Genomic DNA, 24,190 nt, shown 5'->3' with positions numbered 1-24,190 from the left:
AAGAGTTTCAGCTCTGTATATTTTTTTCTATCATAAAACCACAAAAGTCATTTTTTTCTTTGTAAAAAGAAAGACATTTCTACAGAAGGCTGGAGGGGTGACTGTTGTGCGTGTGTGTGTGTGTAGGTGTGTGTTTGTGTGTTTTTCCTTTGGGATGGTACAGCTGATGCTTTTTTATTGGTCCCTTTGGCCAGAGCCAATAAACACCAAACTGAAGGGACAACAGCTGGAGAACAATGATAGCATATTGATGACGTTTGTGTCAGTATGTGTGCATATACTGTAAAGTACGTTTGTGTGTCCATATGTGTACAAGCACAACTACTGTCTGGATGTTTCTGCGTATGAGTTTGTGTGTACTCATGCTTCAGCTCTCGTGTGTATGTTTATGTGTGTTTGTGTTTCCAGCAATTATCTTGGGTGGGGAGGTGTGTGTGTGTGTGTGTGTGTGTGGAGGGTTTTTTGATGATTTATGACCCGTGTTATGGCTTCCACAGGGGAGATATAAAACTACAGAATGGTCCTTTATTGCCTTTCTTCTTTGTTTAGTCCTATGTTTCATCCATCACTCTCTGTTTCTCTTTTTAGCCACTCCTCTCTCTTTTTCTTTCTCTTCATCTACTAGCCTCTCACCCATCTCTCTCTCTCTCTCTCTCTCTCTCTAATTTGCTCTGGCTCTTTTCTAATAAAAACTGTTATTGATAACCTGCCCGCTGCACATCAGTGGAATCACCATTACTTTTCCTCGCTGTTTGTTACACTGGTGGACCTCTTTCCTGCGTTCGCTCGGCGCCTTCCCCACAACAAACCGAGACAGTGAGATTGATGCACGGTTGTCTGAGCCTGGACTCGTCTTGTGATCTCCTATTGGCTTCGCTGCCTAAGAGCAGCCGAGGATTTTGATGAAACTGCAATCCACAGTTTGAGTCTAGGGAAATTACCATATAAACTAGGATCTATCCTGCAAATACGCAAAAGAAAAACCTTGCAACAACAACAAAGGCCACTCCATGAGACAAAAATAATACTCTGGTAGGTGCTCGTTCCAGTCAGAGTGGAAAAGATGGTTAAGAGCTAATTATCAAAAACAGTGTAGTGGTTTTCACTACATGGCTCACCTTTATTTGTGAGGGGAGTGATAAAAGCACCACAGTGGTGATAACTGATGAGACCTGAGCTGGTAAATGATAAGCCCTTATGCTGATAGAGCAAGAACGTGCCTATATCCACCTCTGTAGAATGCATGATATCAAACCCAGATGAAAATGAACCCCTAAACAGATTGTTGGAGTTGAATTTTAGAGGGTGAGAGCTTTTCGGGGTTTAAAAAAGTGAGGAATGACCATGGCACTGATGTTGTTGGTACAACATATGATAAAATTAACCTCAAAGCATTTTAGCCAGGCATCTGCAGAAGAGACAGAGTGTCCCCATACTTACATGTACATGGGTTGTAGTTGAAGGTGGGAGGTCTTCTGAGGCCCCTGGTAGCCATACGAGTCAAACCCTCCTATAAAATCAACTGCACAAAAAAACAAAAGCAATTAGAGAAAGCGTATGTCACCGTGGTTATCAAGTGGGAACATCCCACAACAGATGATTCATGCCTTTAAACCTACTCCACCTACAGAGGTCTCAGCAGTACATTTTGAACCAGAACCACCATCTCTGTTGCTTCTATTCCTGCTAATCAGGATTGTAAGCATGAAACGGCTTCAAGTAAAAATTCTGCAATGCAAATTTCCTATCTATTTTTAGGTGCAAGACTAAGACTTATGCAGCGATATATATTTATGCCTTGAGAATACGCTTAACTCCTAAATTATCTAGGATAGCTCCACAGATTCCTGAGCTGAGGAGCTGCCAGCAGGTGGTTGCTTTCCTCACACAGAGGCAAAAAGCCTGGACTTTTGAAGCGAGGGAGCCATGATATTTCTTTTACTTTGATGTTGCAGAGCTCATAAAATGATACTTTCCTGCCTTGATCAGCAGCATACATTCCTATTTATTCTGTGAGATTTCATAACTTCAAGTACAATGCAGAGTTTTGGCTGTCACTGCATAGAGCAAACGTAGCTGTGAATTTACCTTAAACCTGCAGAAAACAAGTCTGAATAACATTTTACAGCAAGTACCACATACAGTCAGGCATCTTTATTCCCAAAACAAGCCCTCATTATGGCAGATAGCTTTTATATGTCTATTACTAAGATAATAACATACATACATTGCATGTATGTATTGCATCGTGCATTAGATGAGAAGATTGATGTAAATCTTTATGCAACCCAATAAGCTTAGCTCTACAATTATCAGATAGATAATCAACATGTTAACTCTTGTTTAGTTAATCTATATTAAAAAAAATGTAAAAAAAAAGAAAAGAAAAAAAAGGCAGTTTTTTTTAGCAACTTAGATTATTTGATTATGTACAGTTAGCCATCCTTTAATCACTAAAATATTATATTTTTAAAATCAAATAAAAAAGAGATAATGTGTTACTAAAATTGTAGATGTAGATGTTTTTGTTTGAGAAAAATTTCTCCTGTTTCAAAGATTTTGCTATGCTAACTCGCAGCTAGCTTTAGCCTCAACAGCTAAGCACTTGTTTAGTACTGAAATAATAAATATAATTTCTGTATTAAGTCGCACCTGTATTGCATGGAAGCCTGTAACTCAAAATTTCAAGAAAATCTATCGGTAACTTGAAATTGTGACTTTTTTTCAGTGGGTTAAGGCCCTACCAGGACCTCCCCTTGTGTGGGTGTGGCGTTCTCTCTCAGCCTCCTCCTCCTTTGCTCCACCCCTTTGTCTTTCTCACTCTTCTCTCTCCCCAGGACACAGCTGGTGTTCATTGGCCTAGTTTACCACCTGGGCCCAGTCAGCAATCACCTCTCTGAGATTATATAGGCTGGGGAAGAACTGTGTGATGGTGGTGATTTTTCTGGTGTTTCTTCATTGTGTTCTAGATGTCGAAAGAGGTCCTACTGTGTGATTGTCCTGCCTGTGGCGTGGAGTTGTGGGAGCAGTGGGGAGAGTAGCTGCTTCATGTGAGTAGTGTGGACTTGTGGGCCTCAACAGCAGCAGAAGCAGCAGTAGTGGAACTTGCTGCTGCTAGTGATAGGGTGGGCTTGTGGGCCCCCGGAAGTGCCTGTTTGGTTGTTGTGTCCTTTGTTCTTGCGAGCTTTTTCTTTTTCTAGTGTTATTGGTAAAACGGCTTTGCCGTCTCTGTCAGTTCAAATTATTTGTAATAAAACTATATTATATACTGAACACCTCTGTCTGGTTTCCTTTTCATTCCATTCTGGACCCATTTGTTACGGGTCCCCACACTCACAACCCAAGACCTCTTCGTGGGGATGTAACACAGTGGTGGAAACAAAGTGTTGGATGGTTTTAATATTCGCTAGCTCTGAAGCTAGTGAATAATTTTCGATCAGCTTAACTAACTTCAGTAACCCTTCAAAACTTAGTTTTACATCTTTATTTTGCTTGTGACCGGCTGGATGTGGGAAGAAAGACAAGAGGCATAAAGATGTTAACTAGCTAGCTAACTTAGTGCAATCGTCTTGGCTCTATGAATCCTGATTTTCATGCCTCGAGATTTATTGCAATATCAGCTGCAAAAGACACTGATCATTATTGGACTTGAAAGAATTTAGACTGCTGCTTTAATGGTCAATGGCAACTCTGTTTGCTTTTGGAAGTTGAGGAACATTTCAATACGGAAATGGATAATGATGCTGGACTTAACAACCAGACTGTAATTGCTTTTATTTAAAAAAAAAAAGTTGAAATATGCCTGTGCACATAACTAAATCTTCACGTTAAATTAAAAATAATCAATTAATATAGATCTTGCAACACTGAGACATTTAAAATTTTACTTTAAAGACAACCATACTCTACATTATCAGTAAAGAATATGAAAATCTAACACTGATTATTATTAAAAGCTATTTAGTATTTTAGGAATTTGGCATGACATACTTTTCTTGATTGTTTATTTCACTTAAAATCTTAATCTTTAGTCTTAATTAGTTGTAAAACAAGTTGTCCTTTATTTTTTCACATTGCTTGCATGAGAAATTTGAATATCAGCCTAACACACAACAGAAAAGCAGATGGAACAGTTTCTGGTGGTCATTCAGCTGATTGTGACTGTTCAGAAAGACAAGACAGAGCCTCTGTTGGTGCATGGAGCTTTCCTTCTTTGTGTGGATCCTTTTGTGGAGGAATGGCCTGGTGTAAACCGTAAGGGTTTCCTGCTGATTCATGCTGCAGTCAAATAGCCTCAGCAGAGTTTCTGCCATGCTCGACCCTTTGAACACTAGAGAAAATGGAGCCTCTGAGCTTGTCAGCGTGCTGCCTGTCAAGCTGTAGCTACCCAATTTAAAAATTCAGATTTGTTATTCATAAGGCTCAAGACTGTCCAGTAAGAGTGTAAGCACATAAGCAACTCTCTCAAAAAATGTTGCAAAACTTTATATTTCTTTACATTTATTACTGGTCAAACATTTCTATGATGACTGTTAAATAAAAAGTTGCTGTTGCTATGTTAAAGTGTTCATTCATAACTGCGTGTCGTTTGTGTGTACGAATGCGTTTGATAAAAATCTGTCTGGCACATTTGAGTAGCTCTGAGACAGATAACACTTACTATCTTGATTAATACACATGCGCACACACACACCTACACATATGCTCAGGCAAGCACAGAATAATTATCAAGGTAATGAGCTTTCTCAGCAACTCAAATTATTATTGGTCCTGAGTTTTCACTTCTTCACCCAAGGCTGATTTCCACCAAGCTCCCTTATTGTTTATTCACCCAGGATGGATCATTGTGTACCACTTTCCACAGCCAAAATTTGGGACTCACTGCTTAGCATCACTATCATTGTTTTTTATATATTAAATCTGATGGATTTATCAATGCTTTATCTGGAGTTCAAGCCTAGCTTTTCCAGTTCAAAGTCAGATAATTATTGTTTCACCACAATGTACCTCCAAGGACTTGTGATTGACTAAAAAAAAGACACAGAGCTTGAATTACAATATCCTGAAAGGTTTTTATGGTTTTCAAAACATGTTGCCTATCCCTACTTTAACAGAGGGCTGAGACTTTAATTTGAATCCTGATTCTTTCTGATAGCATTTTCCCCTTGAGAAGTATTAAAATCTTCCATGCAGTTTATTATCTCTCATCTGTGTGCAGTTTGAAGGTTTTCCTCATATCTGCAGGAATTTCCTCTGTGCCCTTGTTTGCTCCCACAGTCCAAAGACATGCAATTTCGATAGACTGAAAGCTCTAAATTGCCTGTTGGTGTGAACGTGAGTGCGAATGCATTTGTCAACATGCATTAACAATTTCATAGACTAGCAACCTGGCCAGACTCTACCTTGTGCCTCCTTCTCAGTGTACACTATAATAGGCTCCAGCTCCCATCACTTTTAATATCATAATTGATTTAGAAAATGGATGAATGTATGGGTCAGCTGTTAATATGTGGAGGTGAAATTTGCCCAGATTTGTTAAAGTCCCTCACAACATGGTTTCAAATTATAGCTTTTCTATCTACTGTGAAATGTTCATGAATAAATAAGTAATGAAAAGGGCCCCACTACACTCATCATGTGTTGATTGATGAGTTTTTTTCATTATGCTGTTAATGTCAACAGAGCCATTAAAGGAGAGGAAATATGGCACTCAACGAATCCTGTCTAGAAATATATAAAGGACTATTCTGTTACCCAAAGAATTCCCATCTTTGCTACCAAAAGGCCAATCAACAGCTAAATAATATTTAAAAAATTCAACGATACAATCACCATGCAGTTCAGACTCATTTATAATGGTTCATGACCGTTTCAACAGTTTGGTAGAAGATATTATTCCTTACTATATAAAGTTATAGAGATATATCTTTCTCAGGTTACTGTGACATTATTTAGAATGCTCTCCATTCCTTAGTACTGATGTGGTGAGAGACTCAACTGTAAATGAAATTATAATGATGTTCAGGTAGTACATGTGTAATCAGCAGGGGAACAGAAGCTCAGAAAAAAACGTATTTTGGGGCAAAGACACCAAACTTTTTAAGAACTTTTAATAGGAATCTCTTTTGATTCTATCCATGCAGTTTTTATGTCTCATGTTTATCTATTTAGGGACTTTGTCTTGTTAACATGAAATAATTGTCCAAAAAAGTCCTGCCACTTGTCAGCCTTCTTGCTAATGCCTCTAGACAGTTATTCTGAACATCCTGTTTAGATAAATGGGAAGAGATCCTGCATGTATACAATGTATAGATAATTGGCGTTCTGCAAGGGCAAGCAAGGCAAGCAGGGCTTGGCCTGTGAAATCTCAAAAGAGGTATCAATTAAAGTGAAAGCAATCTCTCTTTTTGTATCTCAAACAGCGTTTTGTCTTGAACTTTCCACCATCCTATAAATTACTGCCATTTTGTAGATGTTGCAGGCTATTAGGAGGCTTGCCTCCAACCATTATTGGCTAATGCCATGTAGACAGAGTACATAAGCCTGCCACAACATAGCAGAAACTACTGTGAAAATGTATGACAACAACACAACTGACTCTCAGGTTTCCTGGTTTGACTGTTGCTCTTTTGAGGTAAGGGTGGGATAATTACCATCCTTGCCACTACAGAATTTTCTCAGATTTCTATTCAAGAGTCTCTCGGTGACATCTTTCTCTTAGTCTCTGTTAGTGCATGAAAATACTGTGAACTCTGACATCTTTTAGCTGAGCCCTATCAGCTCAAACCAATGAAAAATAAGAACAGGCACTAAAATGTGAAAAAATAAAGCTGTTGCACTTTGACAGAAACATGTGCTCAGACAGGACTACATAACTCATGGATGAGTAAATGTTATTTAAACTTTTTCCAGGGACTGGATTTGTTACCTTAAAAACTAAGAATGTTTGTTTTTGGCAACATTTCACGCCACTAAGCACAGTGATGGCAACACATTTCTCTCATCAAAGTCTGCTGCTTAGTTCTGTCAAACTCTCTCTCGGGGTGCAGCATCAGGAGGAATGTGCAGTATCGAAAGCCAACGGCCAAAATGCAGTTAACAAAAGGGCAAATACTAAATGTTGCACATCAATTATTTAGACATGGAGATGAAGGCAAAGTGGCATTTTAGGTTTACTGTCATCACTGAGCTTATTAAAATGCAGTATTAAAAAAACCTCCTCTCAAAAACAACCCCTGAAACTCAATTATTTTCCTTTAAAGTCTCATAAATGTAACATTACATTACTCTCAGCTGTTCTTAAATTTTTACACTATGATGATTTCACTTTTCGCTGTGACCTCGTTTAACATAGAGGTCGTCCTGTCCCAGTACTGACCCACACTTTTATAACAGACGGGATAAATTTGCCCCCTTCAATCTCGACTCCCAATCTGTTCAGGGCAGGAAGGAAAGCAGAAAAATGTGTCTAGTCTCGAGGCTTCAAACTATTTCCACTGATCTAGTCTGCATTTATTACCTATCAATATTTATGCGTTAACAAGCAGCCTCCATGGTTCACTGTTGAATAAGACATGCCACGGTATTGATCTTTGGGAAAAACGGCTGCGTCTACTTTAACGGAATAACTTAACTGATGGCCTCAGGTAAATGGGCTCATTCAAGTAAATGCACAAGGATGCACACTGCATTTTAAAAGCAACAAAAACTGAATTAACATGTTGATGTGCCACATTTTCATCTTCTGCGCCACATGCAAAGGCAACTATTTAGACTCACATCTTACATAAAACGCTTACTATATAGTAGTCAGTGTCACCTCTGGAAAACCAGCCCAATTCCAAATCAGCATGGTTGTATTAATGAATTGATGTATCGATAAAAGCCTCAATAAAGACAAATACTTTGTGAATTGACTGATGAACATCTTTTAGTTCCCTTTCTCTTCACACATTTTTCCCTCCATGACTGTTGCTTGGTGATGGTGGTTGAAAGTGGGAAGCATGAGGGAGAGACCTGCAGTATGAATGAAAAGCAACTTTGATCTAGCAGAAATGTGCTCAGCTATCTTCATCCTCCACACGTTCTCTCACGTCTCTTTCTCTGCATGTTGCTGTAAAATGAATGAGCCCGGCTGTTAAGTCTGTGGGCTACAAGTTTCACTGTGAATTTGTGTCGGTAAAGTAGTGGTAACGACCCTCAACGAGACAATGGCTCCATTCAAACCTTCTGCTTTTTTTTATTAAGAGAATAAACAAGATGGACAGGAGGAGTGTAGTGAGAGGGCGACAGATTGAATTTATTTTAGAAGCCTGACCCTTCAAAGCAACTTTACCCAGTATATTAGAAATCAACCACTGAACCTTGCCAAACAGAGTTTAGTCAGAGCTTAGCAACCGTAACCAGGAACAGCGGGTTTGTCAACCTTTGGATTTCTACACACGCTAAAAGCAGCCAGAGAAACAATTAAAATCCTCAGTTTAAATGGCTACAGTTTTTAAAAAAATCTTTTCAAACGAACAAACAAAAAAATTCAGAACAGATTAAACCATTCGACAGAACAAAAAAACTGCAATTTTTTCTCATTGTGCAACGTCATTGGTTGTGGACCCAGAGTTTTGAGTATCTGTTGACATTCAATTCTTTGATAATTTATTTGTATATATATATATTTTTTTTTTGATTGTCATGCTCCTTTGTATTTGTAGCCTTAAGTACTTTGTTTCAGATCCCATGTATTTACATTTGTTTTCTGGCTTGAGGTTATTCTGTATACTTGTTATTTTTCTAGCCCTTTTCCTTATATACTTCTGTGTCAAGTGTGTCTTAGGGTTTAGTCTCTGTGTATAATCACTTTCTTTTTTCATTTTGATACTCTCCTGACTTCTGTTTCTCAATTCTAGGTTAGTCTACTTCCTGTCTCATTATCTTTGAATAGTTTCACCTGTTTCTTGTTCCCCAGCTGTTTCCACTCAACTCCGTAACCTTCAGTGTGTTCCTGTGGCATTTCCCTGTCTTTCAATTAAACCTCGTCATGTCATTCTGTTTCCATACCTGCCTGTTTCACGGTGTTTTTCACTGTGCTGCCTGTATTTTATTGTTTTGTATCGTGGACTTTGTTTTACTTCTGTTTTGTGAAGATTTATGAATTTTACAAACAGTAAACTAAAAATACCTCAGGAGTTGGAATGTGGCTCAGTGCTCAAACCTGAGGATGTGTGCTTTGTGACAAATGGTACGACTGGTGTTTATAAACTCTGAGTGAGACAGCTCACCTGTCTGAAGCAGAGAATTAAATCTGATGGTAGAATCTCACTAATCCTGTCTCCATGTTAGAGATAATTAATAGTTTGAAATATTTAATAAAGTCACAGCTGCTGTGCGACTCGTGTAAATACTTGCAACTCCCTCTACTCATATGGATCCCGCAGATGCGATTCTGCAGGTATTTAATGAATGTTGATAAGATTGATATTTCAGAAGTCGCATATTTTCATGTGAATCAATTATAACTTTTGTTTGTGGATCTCAATGTAACTCCCCATATGTAATCATTTATTCCTCGCACACACTTAAAAGAGATGAAAGTACTCATTTAAATCGAGGATTATGTAAGTTTCAAAAAATAAAAACATAATTTTGCTTTCAAGGTATTTTTCGTGTATGACCATGTGACTCCAGGTGTGTGACTGTGTACTTACAGCTATCCTCCTCTTCAGAAATAAGCTTGACCACGTAACAGGCGTAGATAAACCCCACCAACTAGAGACAAAGACAAAGGAAAAAAGACAAAAAACAGAGGAACATTACTCTTTTGTGCAACACAGAGAGAAAGCGGAAAACATGTGAGGGTGAACAAATAGTTGGAACAGACAGAGAAAACAGGTGTTGGTGGAAGTGGAGCGGAACAGCACTGTGGTATTTTGCTCCAAAATAGAGCGCTGTGTGTGTGTGTGTGCAAAAACATATTTTCAATGACAACCACAAGGTTATCCCAAATTTTCATGGTTTTAGAGCTCCACAGACACTGTTTTAATGCACATGCTGTGGGTAAACATGTGCCGTCTATTGCCTCGGTCACAAGCAATAACTCTAGCTTACAAAGTCAAGGCAGATAATGCTACATTTGTGATTATCATCAGAATGAAAACCTTACACCACCGCTGTGGGGCAGGGCTTTGTAAGCGTACAACCAGAGGTGAACCTCACAGTCTTCCATCTCGTCATGTCATGTCCGTTTGAAGCCATTCACATACCTGGAAATAATGAGGGCCAAACAATCAAAAAAGGATGCTGCAGCTCTGTGCTGTGATTGTTACAGGGAGAAGCTTACATTAAACATGTGTGTATCTGTGTGGGTTATGTTTAGACTGTGGTACAGCAATCCACACCAGCAAAACACCTTTTGCTATCTGATCTGCTTTCCCATTGGCTGTCTGTTTCCTAGGAGACCGATAGGAGGTGGCCGATTGGAGCAAAGATGCAGGAAGGTGCAGTCGATGTAAGGTCGGGATTTTAGTGACCTTATTACCCCGCGATGACAGAGGAGGAGAAGAGGATGGAGGGAAGAGATAAAACGTGGGATGGGAGGAAAAATAGGTATACACGTGTGTTTGTATGAGGCATTAATTTAACCTATTACCCTGAATAAAGAGGACTTATTGCTGAAATATGGCTTTAAGTGTTGGGAAAATGACATTGACCTGGTTGGTATTCTATTGACTACATGGACGGATGCCAACACACACACACACACACACACACACACACACACACACACACACACACACACACACACACACACACACACACACACACAAGCGCATAAACACTCAGCTAGCTGCAAATGTGAGGAGCTACATTTGAGATTCAGTGTATATCTCAAGGTCCTGACCTCATTTACTCTAAATAATGTTCAGCTCCCAAAGCTCCCCTCCGTTTCTCACACTGACTATTCCTTCCAGCTTCTCTTCCTTTTTCTCTTGCCATTATACATCCCATTTCCTTCCACCTTGTACTCGCTCTCTCCTCTGCCTCACACAAGGAAACGAGTCAGGAATACAGTGTTTCGCTGCGCGGTAGATGAATTTACTTAAAGCTAAGCCACATACAGGAGGAGGAAACTGCTGCCGGTATCAGCGGGGGGATCAAAACTGATGAGAAAACAAATGTGCTTTGTGCAGCAGATATGCCATGAGAAATATCCACTGGTCAAAGATGCTGATAAGTTTACGTCCTACAACATCGCAGCTGTCGGTACTACTGACAGCATCATTTCAAAGATTAGGATGACCTCGACCTCAGGCTGCGTCTCCTGTCTGCCGCCAATCCAGCTTGAAATGATTTTTATATTAGTATTCACTTGAAGCAGACTTTTTGCATTGCAAAGTCAAAATGTTGCTTAAAAGACTATGAAGAGTTTAGGGAGTTTTCCACCAATGATCGGGAGCTTGTTCTGTCTTCTTCTGCAGGCTCATTGGTTCTGAAAATGACTTTTGGGTGCAGTTGTGTTAGCGCGACTGAACAGGGAGCGGAGAGCCATGCCCGCCCCGCGATAGGGAACATTCTGATCAGCTGTGACGGAGTACGTTTCTCTGCACATCAATATCCTGTTAATATTCGTGAAACTCAAGTATTCCGTTTTTGGTGTTTGCTGCATATAAACATAATATCCTGTTTACAAGAAGTCTGATTATATCTCGTCTTGGAGTCAAGAAATCCAAATAAGATAGCTGGGGTTCACCAATATTAGCTATGGGGCTGTAAGCATGTGTGTTCCTTATCTTGTTTATTGCTGGAGTTCTGGGTGTGTCTATGTTTGATCCCTGCAGTTATATTTGGACTTTCCTGCTCATGAACCCTGGAAAATAGCATATTTGTTATTTTAGGTTTTGCAGGGCCAAACACTTCCAAACCACATTTTTAGTTTTGACTAAGATTTTGATTAAAAAGTGCCAATAGCAACCAACTAGAAACACATTATCAGTGTAAGATACAACTTACAGACAATTACAAAACAGGTGTGTGTATAAATAAAAACTGAATGGCATGATTTGCAACTCTCATAAACACCTATGTTATTCACAAACAAAAATAGAAATCACATCAAATGTTTGAGCTGTGAAAATGTACCATTTTAAGGAAAAAAAGAGGTCATTTTAAACATGTCTCCAAAACATTGGGACAGGGCCATGTTTAGCAGTTTGTAGCATCACCTCTTTTTGACAGTCTGTAACCATCTGGGAACTGATAAGAGTAGTTGCTGGGCTTAGTGGATTGCAGGCCGACCAGTTCAGCACCCGCGATCCACTAAGAACATTATTCTGAAAGTGTTCAACAATTGAAAGACACAATTTTTTTGCAGATTGGTAAAACCTTGCCCATCTTTACTTCTCAGAAACTAGGCCTCTCTAAAATCAACTTTTTTTTTTATCGGGGATTGTAAAAAGAAAGAAATACGGTGTTTTAGCTTCTCCACAGTACATGCTTTCTGCCTTTTAGTGAGCTATACCCCCAGGTTTCTCAGACAGACTCTGGCTCCTTTTTTTCATTTTGTCTGTGGATTTAGGTTTCCTAGTTACTGAGCGATGTTCAGTGTGACGAGTGGAAATGGAAAAAGCACCACTTCAGCATCAACTCAGACAGGATCCCTGCCCCTGATCAGCCTGACAAGCAATAACTTGTACAGCTTCACCATTTCGCCGCACAGCACCGTGCACCTCACTCAGAGCAGAAGCCCTTTATTCTTATTAGGTTTTATGAGCACAAGGGCGCATGCAATCCCAGGAGGCAGGAGTTTATCCCATTTCTTAAACATACCGTTTATCGAAATGCCTGTTGCCATGGTAAACACTGCAAATGTAGTTAGTTATGCAACAGTAAGTCCGTAAAACCTAGTTGCATTATTCCAAGGTAGAGAAAAGTAATGGTATGGGTGATAAATTGTGAGATATGCATGTTCTTCCCGCTTCGATGTAGTTGACTGCAACATTTCTCCCCTTTAGAGCTTGAACAGAGTGTTCTGAACAAATGTTTGCAATGATAACGATGGCAAAGTGGCCTTCCTGCACTGCAGTTACACCTCCTAGTTTCACAGTGTCTGTGAGTGGCTGATACACATGCACGTGCATGTTTTCAATCTCAACTCTTCTTCTTGGTGTATTTGTTTTACGGCTCCCATTTGGCATTTATAACAGATTAGTCCATGTTAACAATGATTCAATTAATTTATTAAATGAAGTAAGAATGAAATGGGGTGTTGCGATGGTAAATGCCATTATCTGGCAAGGCCTGGACTCAGCTACCCACAGGTGTGATTGTTAAGTGTGAAGTTGTCAATACTACTAATCTGCAAATAAACCCAAAGTACAAAATAATAGGATGTAAGATTTACTAATGATATTTAATAAAGACGTGCAGTGAGCTCCACATGTATTTGTAGATTCCCATTCATGAGTTCCTCTTTTATGGAAAGAAGAGAAAGAAAAGTCATACAACATGAATATCAAGGCTTGCAGTTGGCAATTTCCAGCTAATTGCACCATTATTTGATACAGAAAAAAAAATCATGTCTTACCTAATTTTCTATTGACATCATCCTGGTAGTGGTTATAAGTACAAGTGCATAATAACAGTTTAAGAGCAGCTCATAGCTCAAATGTTTAGAGCCATATCTGCATATCTCTGTTCCTTTTAAATGGCTAAATTGTTTGCAGTGAAGCCGCTTTTCTACGTATAAATCCTGAAATTTGAGATGTCAGAAATTAGCCAGAGAAGGAGTCAAAACACCCCTGATGGAGGATTTTGTCCACCATTCTATTCATGCTGTTCATAAGCAAAAACCTAAGCAAACACTTAGCTGTGTCTGTCAGATTATAAGTAGCAAGCTGTGCAAGTGTTATTAGTTGGTCTGTCTGCTTTACAATCTGCTAATTGGAGAAACTCCTGCTAGATTTTGGTTGTTATCACTTGAATAAACTAGCTCCATCTGTGATCATAGATGGTAGTGGATCACCCAAAGAACTTTCAACTTCCATCTGCACTTTTTCCGGGCTCTTGCTTAATAAATCTTGCACTAAGAGTCTACAGCTATATGAGAGGTTCTGTGAGCTGGGGTGAGAAATGATATGGAAAACCACAAATATCAACCTCTAGTGGCGCCAAAGGAAAAGTAAATGTCAGTGGCAGTGCATTGTCAGGATATCTGAACTTTTACCAGGTCTTTGTTTTTCTTTCAACAGGCCAAAATCCTCAGGAACATTGCCACATTGCTAAAATCACTTTCATTGCCGCTGTGTGCTACGCAGGCAAAGAAATCCCATTAGACAAAAGGAAGATAAGTGAATCATCATACTTTTCTACAATCATGATGCTCCAAATGTTCCCTTAGCAGTGATTCTGATAACACCTGGAAGTTTTGAACGGAGCGCAGGGAGAAATTAGTTGAATGTCAAGCAGCTGGTGTTCGCTAAGGATGGAAACTCTACGTTCTGCATGGCCTGAGAGCAATAATTCACTGATACCATCACGGGATGAGACCTGTTAGAAAAGCAAGGACAGATGCCATGGACGTGCATGCATAAGTCAGTCTCCCAGTGACGCAGTCAGTTCTACACCAGAAATGAAGAGGAGTTAACATTTTGCATGAAGCACAGTGCTTTTTAAGTAGATCTTAAACCAGCTGAGTAGATCCGCAGGTTAATACATGACCACCACCACCACCAATTACCCCTCCCATTCACTGTTGCTTTATTCTCATAACATTCACAGTGTTCATTCTGAATCTTAACGATAGAGCTGTTGTCTATTTGTCTGCTAATCTTGCCTTGTGTTGTGGATGTATTGCTCTTTGATGAGAAATGAATTCATCTCCAATGAGCAAATCCATTACAGCTGTCTGTGGAATTGTACTGAAGATAAATTGTGTTGTGACGAAGATGTCGCATCCATTGGATTAAATCTATTTACGTGCTGATGATGTCCTCTAAAACTTAAACAAATGCTGGGGGAGTTGAGGGTGTGGCGAGGGTGTGGTGTATTATATTTTGTCACCAAGAGCAGGAGTGAAAATTTACAGCTTTAATTAATACTTAATTTGTTTTAAACAAAACAAAAACCAAAAAAAGAGACACCATCAAGAAAACAGAGATGTGGTTCATCAGGAGAAGGATGACAATATCATACATACAAGACCAAAAGAACACTGTGTCAGAAGACCACGTTGAAACAAGGAGGATTCTTTGGACACATTATGATAAGAGCAGGAATGCAATATAATGATGACGGAATGAAAGACTGGATGAAGAAAGCAAATGAGCTGCTGCACTGTGTGAGAGACAGGGCATCCTGGAGGACCATGTTCGCCAATACTATTCGGCAAGGCACCTAAAAAGACAAACAGACACGTAACCACCAACTGTGATTCTACACTCACCGTTTACTCCCTGGACAAGCTGCCATTTTGGTATTATTTCTGTCGGTCATGGGACTTTGTGCTGCCACTACAGCAGGGTGACATCATGGTGACAATGTAGGATCAAATAAATTCGGTTCCAAGCAAACAGGCTGACTCTGGAACAATCCGTGCATGATGTCACACGAGAAACTTCTAAAAAATTTCATGCACAACACGGTGCATGGATAGCAACAAGGTCTTTTCTTAGTTTTTAGAAACCATCTAATTTTCACATTCACATTATTTGCCAGATTTCCTACTGGTATTTGGCTCTAGTAACTCTGTTTCTATTTCTGCATTATGTTTTCACAATTTCCAATATGTTTTTTAGGATTATAGTTTGTTGTTCTTATAAGAAACGTGCAGCACGACCCGTGAATGCAGCTTGACCCTAACATGTCATTGTGTTTGATCCCACTGACAATGTCACATAATTTCCACCTTAAAATAACCTGTAATTCAAAGGATTACTTTCACAAGATGAAGGCTGAGAAAAACTCTACAGCTGTCTGATAGATCATACTGAAACTACTAGTTACAGTCCATTTTCACAGAGCTTTTTTGGGTACCATGCCATGGACCTGCCAAGCGCAGCACTCTGGAACTATTGGGAGCACAAAATATTTAACTGACTGTTGATATTGCGCAGTGTTAACCTAAAAGCAGTGCTGTACCAATCTGATATTCAGTAGACATACTGGTCTGGCAGCAGTGAGCTCTCTAAATCAGGGGTATCAAACATAAGGTGCGGGGGCCAGAATCAGCCCAGGAAAAGCTAAACCAAAGTAATTAGCAACACGTTCTCATCCCAACGCGTAACATACAGACGACTGTGACAAATTGTCGATAGGCATGAGAACGGGTTGGAATAAATCTATACATGCGTTTTACAATCAACCTAACAAAGCATTATGTACGTTAAATCTGTTCACTTTCAGATCCTGAATTACTTTGGAATACACTATGTGATAGGGTTAAGGTGATGGTTAAGGTTAGGATTAGGGCTGGAATAGACGGCTTAGAGCTTCTGCTCTAAGTGTGTCTTACCGCTGTGAGCAGCTTTCTATTTGATTCAACTGAAAACCGAGAGCGTTTCATAAGGATGCGGAAGGGTACCTTTCGCGTTACTATGTGACGCCTAGGGTTGTGACAAATCGTCGGCATGTTACGCGTCGGGAATGATAATGCTGTGTAATTAGGTAACCAATAAACAATTCAGTGAGAGAAAAGTTCTTGTCTTGTGCTATAGAAATTTTTTCATAATTTACAGTGGGTCCACAGATAAACTTTCTTTTTTATAATTACAGGACAGTCTCAGCAATTAGTTACCAGATTTTTTCCTGTAATTTCACATATTTATTCACTACAATTTACCCCCAAAGACTTGGGCTGACAAATTTCTTTCATTTACTGCAGTAGCATTTATTTATTATGAAAAAATTGAGACATACTGTTGAAATTGTTCAATTTTTTTCTTAAATGAAGATATGTGAGGACTAAATGTCTAGTTAAAGAGTAAAGAGTTAAACTTCTTTACAATGACAGAAAGGGGAGTTTCACTCGTCCACCCCACTTGAACTCAAACTGGGGCTGTATGTGGCCCAAATTCTAAAACATGTTTGACATCCCTGCTCTAAATTGTCTAATAAATAAACAGGATAAATAACTTTTTTAAATCTGGTTTTCTGTGTCATTTATTACATTACTCATAAATGCCAATTCAGTTAGTGTATTTATTTATTACATGTTGGACACGGTTAACAAAACAGTGTTTTAGTCCATCATAATAATAATAAATGCCCAGTCTCTTTCTCAAAGTGAAGAATAAAGATAAAATCAATTCCCTGGTTTTAAGTGCTCCTGATTTAAGCATATTCTCTGTGCAGAGTTGTAACATGCAAACAAGCCGACATAGCTAATGGTAATTTTCATCAGTCGATTATGTCTCAGAGACAGGGTTACTCAGCTGTGTGTGGGGACCAGGCTATATGCAGCCATTCCTCCCAATCAGAGAAAGAAAACAAAAAACAACAGTAGGTGATTTCACTGATTAGTATCTCCACTTTAGATGAAGTTATGCTAATCACTGAAATTACTTGCAGGCATGCACTTTAGACCACGGAGCCAGCAGACAGCCTCTTAGATAATGTTGTTTAATATAATTATCACTTTGTTTGTGCTATTAGGATGTACAATAGCGCTGAGGGGGAAAAAAAACGTAATTAAAGAAGTAACGCTCGTGCATTTCCCCACTGTACTATCGTCTGGGATTGAAGGCCTACATTTCACTGAGCACGCTCCAGTTCTCCCCGGAGAAGCCTTATGCTCTACGTCAGTACAGCTGATATTCACTCTGTGGAACAAACTGTAAAGGAATTGAAAGTTTAGAAAGCTAATTAGTCCACTCTTCAAAATTAACACAGTAATTCACTGTAAAAGTCAGGCAGCAAACCAATTAACGATTTATCATATACACTTTATGAAATAAATGAACCATGGGACAAAGCCCAACGAGACTGACTGTGGAACGAGTTGTTTTCTTATGAGACAAATATTCTCATCTGTTGTAGGGAGAAAAAAAAACTAAAATAGATTTGCGGTCACAGTTGTTACATCACATGAAGTCAGTAAACTGGAGACGAAAATCCAACTGCTGCGAGACACTTAGAAAAGCAAACTAGTCCATCACACACCCAACTAACCACCCAGACAAACAAAAACATGCAGTGTTGAAGAACCTGACAGCTGCAATGCTTCAGTGGCTATTTGTCTTCCTCACACTGTCCAGACTTGTCTACATTTAGATTCCCCCCACCATCGAAACACGAGAGCCTTTAATTCTTGAAAACACAAGCATTACCCCTTTTTGTCAGGTTGTCAGATATTACCTGTTAGTATTGATCCAGCACCATTAACGTTGCTCCAGGATCCAATCACCTGGGGTGTGTAAGTTCAAACTTGACAAGAGCAAATAATGAGATTAACCTGTTCATGTTCATTTTTTGGTGTTTTCTTTAATGAGGTCCTCTGAGCTCTTTTTCAGTCGAATGTCATCCAATCATCCATGCACACCCCCAATCATTATCACCTTTCAAACATGCTTTGCCACTTAAATAATGTGTCATAAAGTAGGACATTTCAAAACAGGTGAGTTTACAAATGTAATTCAACTCTTTCTGAACTTTTGGCTCATGCTCTTGCCTTTCGTTAATGACTCTTTAATGTTATGGGAGCTTGAGATGCCATAAACATCAAGGAAAAAGATCATAATGATACTCAATAATAATTTGTTTATTAGCAGTAAGAAAGTAAGGAGTAAACTTCACATTGCAAATGTTTCAGTTTGCGTGCTTGATTTAAATATTCTCTGCTTTATAATTTGCCCCTTGAGAAAGATGCTCCTAGAAATCCAACAGAGTCAGTCTGAAAAATCTCTTACATGTAACCCTGCGCTCTTTTTTTAAATACAGATGATTCTTTTATAACAGTAATTTTCTTTAACGTCAAAACCCAGTTTGCACAAGTGCAATGCATACATAAATCTGGCCCATAGTTTAGTCCCATTTAGATTTTTGCAAAACAATATAGTTCGATTATAAGACACCTTTTTCACAATGTTAGTCACATGTTAGAAAGCCTTTGTGCCAGAAAAGGAAGTAACAATAAATACGAAGCTTTAATGACACCAACAGACCAATGCTGGATTATGTGCCAAGCATTGGTTATTCAGACAATCAACCTGATAACGACCAGTCATTTAGTTTAGGGTGTAATTCAAGCAAACTCTAACCCACACTTAGTCAATTACACCAAACAAGGCTGGCGGTCGCCTGGTGAACCTGTCAGACTGTTGAGTTTGTGCTCATGGAGCATGACAGTGTTTCAACACACCAATTACAGTGAGACAGTGGTACAGCTGTGCGGCGGCTTGGCACTCAGCCACACTATAAGCACCACTATCGATTGTCAGAGAGACACAGAGTAGGCATGAGAAGGGGACAGTCATGCACTGCAAGAGAGCGAGATGCAGAATGAAACCGAAAAGACGGAGAGTCACTCGCTTCCGAAACCTTTTCCCTGTTCTTTGTTGGCGTAATGATGCACGGCCGTGGCATTAAAGCTCTGACTTGTTTATTGCGTGCACTTCCTTATTTGAATGTATGTGTACAAACAGAGCTACAGTACAGAGGAAACTGATATGAGAAGTGGCAGGCCTCCCTCATTCTCGCTTTTTACTTCTCTCTGTATGTTCTCTCTTCTGATCCTCCTAATTATCACAGTTTGACAGTGCAGGAGAGGAAGAAATACTGAGGGCAGAGAGAAACAGAGAGGAAAACTATCACGTTTGCAAAAATGAAATAAAACAGAGAGACAGGCAGAAAACCGAGATAGAGGAACGGTTTCTAAAGCAGCTTATCCAGCCTATTCTATGTTAATGAGGGTATGAGTTATTAACTTAATGGAGACTCATTTTAGTCTAAAACAGGTACTAAAAAGGCCCAACCCGCTGCAGCAGACAAAGGAGCTGTCATGGCTGTGGTACACTTTAGAATACGTTCAACTTATAGCCGAATATAATTTGAATAATTGCAATTTTAAAAGCACCGTGTCACATATCCATACACAGACAAAAAAAGTACAAAGCCTAGGATGTAATTGCCGCATATGTTAATACTTACCTGGACATGTAAACTAATGCAGAGATAGACACATTTTTTCTTTTTAGCCAAATAAAAGAACCATGTAATTATTTATGATCAAAAAGATTTATTTATGGTTGGAAACAAGAAAGGCTCGATGTACTTTAATCTAACAACACCCTTAAATATGATGGTTTAACTCATTTTACTTAATTTTCTAAGACAGCGGTCCCTAACCTTTTTTGCGCCACGGTCTGGTTTAATGACAGACAATATTTTCACGGACTGGCTTTTAAGGTGTGGCGGATAAACACAACAAAATAAAATGATATGACCAAGGCAAAAACTGTGGTATTTTGTAAATATAAAAATAAACGCGAATTCACTGTGTAATTGCGTAACATTATTATTACCAGCGTCCTCCTGAAATGCGCCAACAACATTGAGAGTAACGTTCTCCTCTCTGCTCGCTATGGTAATGCGTAAATATTTCTTTCAAAATAAGACACCCAACTACAACACGGGAAAAGACCCAGGGAAACCAAGTTAACGATAAAAACCCTGAAAACCATAAAGCCTCAACTCTCGCGGCCTGGTACCAAATGCAAAAAGAATGGATGAATCTGCTAGGTAGGACAGGATTAACACACTTTTGAAGAGTTAATGGTGGACAGCTGCATTCATTTAAATCCATTTCCTTATCTCCAAATATTCTTTACCAGTACTGACCAGCTATCACTGGACAGAGCCTTACTGTTCTCGTGGTGCGAAGTTGCAGGTTAAGCATAGGTGAATGCAGCCACCTGTACGCAGGCCCACTCAATGCACAGGCATTAGGTTTTTCCTTTGGAGGCTGCCTGATGTTCCCCTCATAATTATGGCAAATTTAGTCGGCTCTAAACTGCTACAGTTGTATCTACAGTACCAGCAGGTCATGACTGCCTTTTAAAGCAATAAACCCCGAGTATGTCTACTACATGCAGGCACTTGAGTTTGAAATTACAGTGCATTGTACTTATTCATCTCAAGTACTTACAGCCAGGAGTATCTGCAGCGAGGAATGAGCCACCTCTATGAACTGAAAATCCATCAGACAGCCAGATATAGATATATATCGGTGGTCCTCGGGTGCCCAGGAGGGAGGAGGGGTGATGGGCGTCACCCTGCATCCTGGGCCATTCTCCATCCACCAGGAGCGGTGCATGGACAGGTTAAATGTCAGGACAAGGTCAGAGTCCTGGCAAACAGAGAGAGACAGACAGAAAGAGGTTGATTACATCCTCAGACAGAACACGAACAAGGAGCAAAGAAGAGGCCGTCTGAATATGTCGCACCCTGAGAGCTAGACAGAAAGGTAAGGAGAGAGGTTTGATCTAAGATTTAGATTTAAACTCACCAGCAGCTTTATTAGGTATACCTGTTCAGCTGCTCATTGATGCATATGTCTATTTAGACACATGGCAGCACCTCAGTGCATTTAGGCATGTAGGCATGGTAAAGACGACCTGCTGAAGTTTAAACTGAGCGTCAGAGTAGGGTAGAAAGGTGATTTTAAGGGAATTTGAGCGTGGCATGGTTGCAAATGCCAGACGGGCAGACAGTCAGAGTATTTCAGAAGCTGCTGATCTGCTGGGATTTTCCCACACAGCCATCTTTTAGAGATGAGAAAAGGGCAAATTTGGCATAAACAACATGAAAGCGTGGAACCATCCTGCTTCGTAGTGGAAATATTTTCTTCCTGTGCACGAGCTGAGCATCATTTAAACTGGTTTCTTAAACATGACAATGAGTTCAGTGTAATCAAATGATCTCCACAGCCAGCAGATCTCAATCTAATAGAGCACCTTTGAGATGCGGTGGAGTGGGAGATTTGCATGATGGATATGCAGCCGGCAAATCTGCAGCAACTGTGTGATGCTATCAAGTAAACATGGATCAAAATCTCAGAGCCATGTTTCTAGCAACTTGTTGTGCCACGAAGAGTTAAGGTAGTCCAATCTGGTGCTAGCAAGGCGTACCTAATAAAAAGTCATTCCAGTGATTCTGGGCCTGGATGTGAATTGTGCACATGCAGCTACTGTCATCATTATCACTATGACAATGATGACTTGGAAACTTAACCAGAATCAGAACCAACCTATCAGTAATTAGCATCTGTGATTTTTGCCTTGCTAATCATGGGACGAAGGAATAAATATTCACTAATACTCACTAAAACACATTAAAAGCCCCCCCCCCCCCCCGGCCCCAAACCACACATGCACACACACAAAAAAGTCATTTTTTTATGATCTGAAACTTAAGGTTAGGTTTATGGTAGGGTCACTAGAGCGTTAACTTTACTGTGGGGGTTTATAGCTGCACTGCCAACGTGGCTCCATAAATGTCAGCAACATCATTCACTATACCACTCTGACCCAGATTTAATTATCTTTTCACATACTGCCATGTATTTCCATAAAACTGCAGAAACTCATTTGAGTGGAAGAGCCCTAATGACTGGCGATTCCTTAACTTTTCTTCTAGCATCAGCAGCAGGTTTCTACATCTCCGGATGACTTTCGCTCGCAGACCTTTACTGCGCTGCCACTTTGATTTAAAACTTTCCAGCTCTAACTGCACCACTGTTGTGTCGTACTTTGTGTTTAGAGTTAAACGGCAACTTACTGTAATGCTAATTTGCAAGAAGAGAACACGGTAAGCGTGCTAGCAGCTGACGTCAGCATTTTACCTACATAACTGCACAACATCACAAAGCCACTAGCTACAGTCTGATAGCGTGTACTCATATGAGGCAGGATTGCCTTATATCGTACAGATTTGTTAATTACCTAAAACAGAGAAAGCAGTTGTCACACTTTATGTCCAAATAAGCATGAATAGTCCCCTCACTGATGGAACAAACTCTAAACTTTTACATTTTCTGTGGTAAGTCATTTCAGTTCAGCAACGCTGAAACGGGCCCAGTGTGGAGCATCTGTAGAGGCTCCTCGTCATTACATTTTCTAAAAGCCTCAAAGACGCACAATGAATCAGCTATGATTGTCGTCTCGGATTAAACAATGCACATATTAACGACTCCATTTAGCAAGAGGAGGCATAGATCATTAAACAGACAACCATGCGAACCACACGGGCGTCTGTCCATGTGTTACTTCGCCATTAGCCGAATGAGAGGCCCTAATGCTCTTTAAAAGCACCATAAATCTTTATACTAAGATATAGAAAGAAAAAAAAACATCATAAAACCGATTTTCTTGTGTGTGCCACTCAGATTTAGAAAAAAAAATCTATTAGTTTTTGTTGCAAGAAAGTGTGCCTATTGTGGTTTGATGTTACCCAAGAAGAAGATGAAACAAAGTCTACATAGCATCCTCACAACAGTCCCATAAGTACACTGTCTGCATTTAAAGTCACTTCTATTGAAGCACATAAATCCTTAAAGAGAGCTTTAAATAGAAACCCTGTTCTTACATTACCTGTTTCTACTCCATATATCCCACCTTATCTTGTCCTTGCCTGTCCCTCTTAACCTCCCACCACATCCGCACTTGGCTCTGTCACCTCTTTCTGTACCGTTACTTAATTTTTTCCTGCTCTCTCTTTTTCTCTCTCCATTCATTTATATTGTGATCTCACCCCCCTTCCCCCCTTTTCTCCCCTTCTTATTCTTCTTCTTTCCGTGGCCTCTCTCTATTTCAGCATAATGAGTAAATGCCTCATTAGCGCAGAGCTCTGATTAATGCCATCTCCCCTTGTTGTGCTCCTCTTTTTAATGAGTAAAATCTCTCTAATTTTCTCTCTTGCTCCCTCTCTGCCATCACTCTCCCCGTGCCTGTCACTGCGTCGCCGCAGCTTTCTCTCTGTCTTCTTCTTTTTCACTATATTTCTTCATTCTTCGCACCTCCTCCCTCCCCCCCGTTTCCGTCAATGCTCCTCTCACTCTATACACCTGCTGAAATGCTGGGGAAACAGGTAATAATGATTCCAGCACAGCATCATCCATCAGTACTTTCATAACAGGCATTTTCAAATCACAAGTAATTCTCGTTAAAAGGCTGAATTTGGCAAAATGTTATGAAGACCCGAGAGAATG

The 24,190-nt window shown here is 39.7% G+C and overlaps 1 protein-coding gene across 1 annotated transcript in view; it reads right to left on the bottom strand.

Annotated features, from left to right (window-relative positions):
• The window catches only part of nkain2 (sodium/potassium transporting ATPase interacting 2), a 102,117-nt gene that overhangs the window by 6,916 nt on the left and 71,011 nt on the right, over window positions 1-24,190 (bottom strand). Inside the window, exons 4-6 of the mRNA XM_026193855.1 lie at window positions 21,131-21,331; window positions 9,702-9,762; window positions 1,441-1,522 (exon numbers count right to left, since the gene is read on the bottom strand). Of these exons, the coding sequence (XP_026049640.1) occupies window positions 1,441-1,522; window positions 9,702-9,762; window positions 21,131-21,331 (344 nt within the window). The remainder of the gene's footprint in view (window positions 1-1,440; window positions 1,523-9,701; window positions 9,763-21,130; window positions 21,332-24,190) is intronic.

The sequence above is a fragment of the Astatotilapia calliptera genome, chromosome 15 (assembly GCF_900246225.1).
Source record: "Astatotilapia calliptera chromosome 15, fAstCal1.2, whole genome shotgun sequence".
Taxonomy (NCBI): domain Eukaryota; kingdom Metazoa; phylum Chordata; class Actinopteri; order Cichliformes; family Cichlidae; genus Astatotilapia; species Astatotilapia calliptera.
Note: the sequence above shows the minus strand (reverse complement) of the source record. Positions and strands in the feature narration are given on the sequence as shown.